This window comes from Neolamprologus multifasciatus, chromosome 14, assembly GCF_963576455.1.
Source record: "Neolamprologus multifasciatus chromosome 14, fNeoMul1.2, whole genome shotgun sequence".
NCBI lineage: Eukaryota > Metazoa > Chordata > Actinopteri > Cichliformes > Cichlidae > Neolamprologus > Neolamprologus multifasciatus.
Genome location: NC_140452.1, coordinates 35292701 through 35301242, shown reverse-complemented (window position 1 = coordinate 35301242; position 8542 = coordinate 35292701). Strand labels below are relative to the sequence as shown.

At 39.1% G+C, this 8542-nt stretch overlaps 1 protein-coding gene across 1 annotated transcript; it reads right to left on the bottom strand.

Annotated features, from left to right (window-relative positions):
• Positions 1-3332: 3332 nt before the first annotated feature.
• LOC146504512 (uncharacterized) lies at positions 3333-6574 on the bottom strand. Its single transcript, XM_085131076.1, has one exon. The coding sequence runs from the start codon at positions 6166-6168 to the stop codon at positions 4183-4185; it is 1986 nt and encodes a 661-aa protein (XP_084987202.1). The 5' UTR covers positions 6169-6574; the 3' UTR covers positions 3333-4182.
• Positions 6575-8542: the final 1968 nt, after the last annotated feature.

The following is an 8542-nucleotide window of genomic DNA, read 5'->3' as shown; positions in this document are numbered from 1 at the left end:
TCAGTTTTTAGACTGGTCAACAAACATAAATTGACTTTTTATAAAATAAAAATCAATCACTAAGGGATATGGTTAAAACATTACTTAAAATACACAGAGTTACACCTCTAACCCAGGAGGGCCTGTATTTACCGTAACTCAAAAATATCAGACAACAATAAGTAATAACATCTGTTTGCTGTGAGGAAGTGATATGAGCACACCACTGAGCCCTGCTCTTAAAAACTGCCATAGATGTAACTCTCTCTGTAAAGTTGGATTTAAAAAAATAACTGCTTAAAGTTAAAGTTCCTTCTGTCAGCACGGAACATGAAGTCATGTGGTTGGTTGGCTATTAGACGTACATTAGTTTATGTTTGATAACTATTGACACAATCAATAACTCAGAGGAAAATAAGAACACTAAAACTAAAAATCAGAGGATCACTGCGTGGGAGCAGCGGCTTTGCGCATGCGCAATTCATTTGCAGTGAACATCTCGCTCTGACAGCAGCTGGAAGCGACTACTGCGTCGCCCGTGAGCGAGGTGCCCACGGCAGCACCGGCTGCTTGTTGAGAGTAAAAGCGATACGTGCTTTCACATCAAAAACTTATACGTCTCCAATAACACCAGAAAAAGTCACTAAGGGTGTCTGGAAACTTGCTAAATATGGCGACAAAGCCGCTAAATTGGCAACACTGCTAGCTAGACTCAAATGGGAAAATCCAGCCGATAGCCGCAATGTTTGCGTTTGTAATGGACTTTATAAATGGGGACTGTGTGGTTAGTTTGTGTTTGCTAACTAGTGACATAAGATAACGCAGAGGAAAATAAGAACACTAAAACTAAAAATCAGTTAAAGAGAACACATTTAGGAAGATATACTTTCCACTTTCACTGTCTGTCTCTTTAGCAGGAAGCAGCTGTTCACTGTTCGGCTAACTAGCTACACGCATTTGAGAAAATCCAGCTGTTAGCCTTAATGTTTAACTTTGTATTTGAATTTATAAATGAGGACTGTGTGGAGAAGTAATATGGAAAATTATCAGACCATATTTTGGTTTTTAAGACAGACTAAATTGTTTGGGAGGATCTCTGTCCACACTCCATTCCAGTTGGTGGCGGTAATGCACCATTTTGCTGTTTGGCAACCACTATGAAGTAATCCAGTCCAGCTGACGGGAGGAAAAAAAACAACTGTGCATCTCTCTCACTTTTACTTCTTTTACTTCTGTCTATTTCTCTCTCTCTCTCTCTCTCTCTCTCACACACACACACACACACACACATACGTTTTAACTGAAGGGTGACTTCTTTTCTGAAATGCCAACAAAACTAGGAACAGGAAATTGACCGTCTGACGGAGCAGGTAAAGGACCTGCGTGAGGAGAGTTCCTTAAAGGTTGAGCTGCACAAACGCAGGAAAAAAATCTTCTCGCAGTGGCAAACAAACAGACTTGATCCTAAAAGAAAAATGCACATGTCCAGTTATGCAACGGTATTTGAACAGCGCCGCCGGGACCACAGAAAAGGACAAAGAAATTAAAGAAGAGACCACTCTTGTCCTGGCCCTGGCTGCAACACTGAGTTTTAAATTGGCTTACTCGCTAAATTCACCTAACTTAATTTGGTGTAAACTTGAAATTCAATCAATTTCTCCATATTTTTTACCCGCCTCTCTTATCTTTTGTTGTTAAGAAATCATCTATTTCCCCCCCGCCACCATCAACGCTGCCTATTTAATTTGGCATTAAAGAGGCATAAAAAAAAAAAAACAGGACAGCCCTTTACAAAGATGATGGCCTTCTTAGCCTATCAAAGCTACCCTCAAAATTTAACCTACTACCTTCTCACTTTGCTCTCTCTCAAATTAGACACTGCATCTCATCACTGTTTCCAAATTTCCCAATTCTCCCTGCTGACCCACCATGGGTTGACCTTCTGGTTCTTAGAGTTAATCAAAAATCACCTCTATCTAATATATGTTGACCAAATCTGACTCATTAGGCAAAATCAGAACCGCCTGGGAGCGTGAATTAGGTGTTGAACTTTTTGAATCATGGTGGGATAAAGTGAATCTCACTTTTGTTATTGGGCTGCTAACATAAGATGTCCAGTGTTCTGTTTCTACCACACTCGGAGTGGCTGTCCTGACTCGGTGACTATCGAACTATATAGCAACAATAGTATGTCTTTACCCGCTGCACTTTGCTCTCTACTTTCATTCTCTTTATTCAACTCATATCCATCCCTGTAGTGAAACACTCACTGAAAATATGGGTCCTGTTTAGGAAATACTTTAATCTCTGTTACTTCTCCCCTCTCAGCCCCATTGTGTCTAAACTTTCTGTCCAGTATGGTGTGGTTTGGAGTGACACAGAAGTGGAATAACTTACTTTAAGGACCTTTTCAAAGCCAACAAACTAGCATCACAGGGGAGGATGGTGTGTGTTTGGCATGATTTGAAGATTTTGAAGCCCTGTTTTGACTGATTATAGTGGGGTGCCCAGAAATGCCAGGACTATTTTTTTCCCAGTCCAGCCCTGTTTCTGTGTACACAGATAGATGGAATCCAACCTGGGCTGTAGCTCACTTTAAGGACAAAAATGTTGGTAATCTGCTGCATGATGTGTTCTGTGAGAAATGGCAAATCAAACGCACTGCTAAGAGAACAAAACATCCCAGTGCCTTCAAGATGGATGGATAAAGAAGACATTGTTAAGTTCCGCATTGATTTCAAAATCCTACTGCTTACTTATAAAATCATAAATAACATCGCACCAAGCTACCTTATTGATCTCCTTAGCGTGTGTACTCCTGGATTAAGGGCTTCTGTGGGTGACATGACAAAAAATAGTCTCTAAACCACATTTTGCATTGAAATATGATTTATTGTTGGTATCAGAGATGGAAAGTAACAAAGTAGAAATATTTTGTAACTGAAGTAGAATTTACAGTTATCTGTACTTTACTTCACTACTATCTTGTGCCCACTTTTTACTTTTACTTCTGAGTGCCTGTACTTTCTACTCACTATATTTTTTACATCAGGATCGTTAGATTACCCCCCACCGCCAGCTTCGGACACAAGAATATTTTATACTTTACTTTACTTTACTCTGAGTAAAGTATTCTGATTCTGAAAATACAGATACCTGAAAATAAACTTAAATACAGCAACTAAGTATTTTTACTTTGGTACTTCCTGCCTCTGCTCTCTGCTAAGGTTTTAGAATCACAGTGGAAAGTTTCGAATTATTACTTCGTTTCAAGGAATGAATACAATGTATAGAAGTAGATCAAAAGTGCTAAAATACAACCACTCAGACTTAATAAACAAAAGGAAAATCAGTTCAGTCCAATAATTTTTTATTTGCATAGTGCCAGTTCACAAGAAGCTGCTTCAAGGCACTTTATATTGTAAGGTAAAGACCCTACAATATTACAGAAACCCCAACAATCCGAGGACCCCCTATGAGCAAGCACTTGGCGACAGTGGGGAGGAAAAACTGCCTGTTAACAGGCAGAGACCTCCGGCAGAACCAGGCTCAGAAAGGGGCAGTCATCTGCCGCGACTGGTTGGGGGTGAGGTAGTGACACAGATGGAATGTGTTCATGTCACTTCCTCACAGCAAACAGATGTTATTATTTATTGTTGTCTACTATTTTTGGTGTTAAGGGAAATACAGGCCCTCCTGGGTTAGAGATGTAATTGCCTCAGTGTATTTTTAGTATTGTTTTTAACCATATCCCTTAGTGATTGAGTTTTAATTATAGTTTAAAATTGTTATTTCTGGTGTGGGAACAGGGCAGCAGGTTTCTTACTGGTGTGAATGTTACACCCCTGAAAACAGGGGGAAAAGAATCACGAGAGTGATTATAACTTGCGTCTCTCATGCAGTCGTTTATTGCAGTGAGGAGAACGCGCGAAAGCCCCCTAGTGGAGAATAGAGACACTACAAATCGATCCCAGAAAAGGCTTACTAGCTGATCAGAGATGTATAGATTGCAGTTCTCTTAAATAACATGAAAGCCATTAATATAACGTGAAAAATAATAAACTCTTAACCATTTTCTTACCATATTTACCTTATTTTGTCCTTATATCAACTGATATGAATTAGTATTAACTGAACAGTTTTATATGCAGTAGTCCTTCAACCTGTCACATGATGACCTGGCTGATGGGGTCTGTTACTTAATTATGGGGGTGTGTTGGTTAATCTGGAGAGTCTACTGCTTACATTCTGCAATGCCGATGTTTTGCCTACGAGAGGAGGGAGGAAATAAACCTTTTTTTCTGTCTTTTGAGGAATGCTGGAGATGAATCTGGTTGAGCGCCCAACCTCAGACTGCTCATATGATTTCGCCATAGAGTTTGACTTGGCCTTGGTGGAAATCTGAGGTAGCGGGGTGTGCTTTGCGCTCACCTCAAGTGTCAGTTGTTTATTTTCTTCTACAAGGCTGCTGTTCTTAGCCTCATATACAGAAAGGATTCGCTGTGTTGTTACTAACTGCTTTTTGAGGTCGCGATTTTCCCACTCACATCTGTGGAGTTTCTGTATGGCATCTTTGTTTTGAAGTGCAGCCTCCTGATTCAGCGTTGACCGTAGTTCTTTAATTTCTTTGTCCTTTTCTGTGACCAGCTGTTTATATTTGCATAACAGGCGGTCCCGGCGGTGCTGTTCAAATACTAATGCGTGACTGGACATGTGTATTTCTCTTTTAGCGTTAAGTCTGTTTGTTCGCCACTGCGAGAAGATTGTTTCCTGCGTTTTTGCAGCGTATTTGTCCAGCTCAATGGCAACCTTTAAGGAATTCTCCTCACGCAGGTCCTTTATCTGCTCCGTCAGATGGTCAATTTCCTGTTTTTGTCCTTCAATCGTTTGTCTTTGAATTGAACTCATTTGAATTTCAGTTTCCAGCTCTTTTATGTTTTGTTGCTGCTGAAACACAATTTCTTTGTAGTGTGTGAGCTCTTTGTCCAACTTTTCTTTGTCTGCCAAAATCTGGACCAGCCTTTTCTTAACTACGTTGCGCTCCTTGTCAACACAGGCAAGTTGTTTGGCCTGTGCCGTCTGCGCTTCTGCCTGCTTTTGTTTGTTGAGCTCCAGTTTATTTTTCACAGCAAAATACCTGGTCTGATACTTGGATAGCTCTGCTTGAATCATTTCTCGTTCACTATTCTTTTGTTCTGCGTCTTTTGTCAGTGACTCTATGGTGTCCTTACATTGACTGATCACGGTCTTAGCCTCAGATAACTCCTTATTAAGTTTTTCATGCTGAGGCCAAAACTCATCGTGCGTCATCTGTATTTTTAGTCTGTGTTCTGTTTCTTTCAGAGCATTTCTCAGACTGACAATCTCATGATCTTGGGATGTCATTTTCTTGAAGGATTCCCGCCACTCACTTTCAAGTTTGGCTATTTGTTCATTTTTCATCTGCAGGACTTTCTCCAGGTGTTGCATGTTAGAAAGCTGCTTTGAGGCTTCCTTTGAGGCTTCCTTTGTCTGACTTTCTATTTCCTCTCGTTTTTCTTTTAACTGTTTTACTAGTTTTTTATTATCCAAGTCCTTTCCCAAAAGCAAATCTGACAGTTCATTATTTTTCATTATCAATGTGTTTTTCTCCATAATGACCCTGTCCTTTTGCTCTTCAAAATCCTCTGCTTTTTTTTGCCATGTTTTAATTTCAGCTTTTAATTTCTCTTCTTGTGCCTCCACTGTTTTAAGTCTGTCTCTACATTGAAACAGCGTGCTAGCCTCTACAAGATATTCTGATGTCGTTTTTTCAAAGTTGGCCCTCTCTTCTTTGAGCTGGTCCTGGACTCTAAGCTCATTTTTTATCCGTTCTTCTTTTTCCTTCAGTTCTTTTACTTTTAGTTTTTTTTCAGTGGTCACCTGCTTTAATTCTTGCTTCAGGGCCTCATTTTCTTTGCTCAGTCTATTGACTTTTCCTTGAAGACGAGACAGAAATTCCATATCTTTTTCTTTCTGCTCCCGTCTCTTTTTTTCAGTGGCATGTTTCCTTTCCAGGTCTTTGCATCTCTTTTGAAGGTCCAGGATTTTTTTCTCATATTTCTCTGATCCTGCGGCCTTCATCTCACATTGAGCCATACGTTTTCTTAGTTGGTCTATTTCTGAGAGATGGGCGCGGGCTTCCTGTTTAAGCCTCGAAATATCATCCATTTGTTGTTTACACACCTTAACTGATATTGTCTTCTGCTGTTCCTTGTTCTCAGCTATGAGGCGTTTTTCTTTTTTTCTTAATTTTTCAAGTTGTTTATGCTGTAATTCTAGTGTGGCAGCCTTTTTTAAATGAATGTATTTAATTCGTATTTATATTGTTTGCGCAAAGTTATCAAGTGCAACTAGTTATCTACTCAACTAGGTAATGTGGGTTCCAAATGGAAACTCAAACTAAAAAGCTAGTGTAGTGCTTACAGTTTCTGTCTACATGGGGTGCATTTGTGGGTTTTCTTGAAACCTGGCTCCGCCCCCTACAGCTATCTTCAAAGGCAATTCTGTGATGTCACATTGATGTCACATTAATGCTGTTTGTCTTGACTCTTATGGTAAGTGTCCTTTTTGCTCTTCTGTTCTTAATTAGTGTGAATGCTATAAAAGCATTCAAACACCGTTAGATTCCTCTTCTTTTGGACATGACTGCTTGTATTTTTCTCATTTTTAACATTTATATTTTTAAATTTATTCAACTTTATTCAACAAAAATTTCCCATGTATTTCAATGGGGAGACCCTTCAAATTCTCCTTCAACTCACTCCTCTTTCAACTCTAACTACTTCCACATACATTGACGTAGAGCCACCATTCAAACTTTAAAACGCAGACAAGACAGTCAACTATTCAACTTGTATTTATCTTTTCAATATCTATTATACTTTTTCTTCAGTTCCAGTTTAAGTTTCATCCTTTTTTTTCAGCCGTTTCAGAGTTTATAATGGGTGTGTATGGGACGGAATGTTGGCGCTAGAGTGAGACAGCTCAACTGCTAGAGTGAGAGGAGGGGGGGAATTAATCTTAAAATCTTTTCTTAAAACTGCTGCTGTGTCCGCAGCGTTTGCTCTACAGGTATGATTTTACCCTCAAAACGTAGCCATCGCTGTCCTCTGTCATCCAATGTGTTTATTATTGTAATAGGTGTTATGGTTCTGTCATAAATGTCACCAATGCACAGCCTCCTCCCTCCAACTCTTCCATAGATTCTAATGTTAAAATGGCTCAGAAGGTTCGTTTGAAAATCAGAAGAGCAGGCTGTCTTTACACTGTCACCACGTCTATATAATAAACTCCACAGGCATGAAAACTGAGAATTCAGTAGACTAGATATTGCTGCCGCTCACGGTGAAAGAATTTTGTCAATATGACTTGTACTTTTCATTTCAATTCGATTTGTTTCAGGCTGACGTTTCTGTTCATTTTAAGCAGCAGAAGTGGTGTGTGTGTGTGTGTGTGTGTGTGTGTGTGTGTGTGTGTGTGTGTGTGTGTGTGTACAGAGAGACAGCCAGGCTCATAATGGATATAAGGAAGTTTTTTCAAAAAAAGGAGCCACATTCAGGTAAAAGTGTAAGATCAAATGATCCATCAATAAAGGATAATGTTGGATCAGTGTTTCAATATTTATATCTTTTATTAGATGTACATGTGGTTTGGTTATTTGCCTTTTGGTTGAAAGTACACAGAGTGAGGACTTTTTTATTAGTGATATTAATAGTATTTTTTTCATATTAATGTAATTTTTGAATCTAATTGAATACAATCTATTTGTCTATGATTGTCAGTCCAAAGAGGGAGAGAGGAAAGAGGAGAAAGTACGAGGTCAGGAAGAACCAGGTAAGAAAACAGACAGGGAATACTAACAGGCAAAACAGAAACTGTTAAACTGACAAAGAAAAAAACAAACAAATTTTACTCATAAAATCTGGAATTTGTGTTCTCCCTATATTAAAGCTGCTGTACAGAATCTGCAAAACAAACTGGGTTGTCAGCCCTGGCACTGCATTACCATATTGAACTTCATTTAGAGGAAGTCACGGTTGCCAAAAACTTTTTGAAGTTCAAGAGTGAGGCTGGTGCCATTCCAGATATGTTAACATTGTACAATCTTCTGGATAATCAGATCTTCCCCAGACTGAAAACTGTTATTCAGGTTGCCCTAACAATCCCAGTTTGCAGCTGTAGCTGTGAGAGGTGTTTTAGTGTCTTGTGTCAGCTCCATACCTGGCTGAGAAGGACCATGGGTCATAGGAGACTCCAGCACCTGGCTGTAATGTCAGTTGAGAAAGAGATGCTTGAGAGACTTGACCACCAAAATGTGATAGAAAGATTGGCCAACTTCAAGGTGAGGCGACATAGGTTAAAATAAAATAAAAAATCTGCAAAGCCATAGGAGTATCTGCAGTAAAGATCTTTTCATACATTGTATACATTGTACCATAGACCACGGTGTCTTAATTTTTATAATTTCTTTATTAATACTTTGTACTGTACTGTATTTCAAGGACTCTTCTATTTTTGGAGTGTATTTTTTATGTATCTGTAT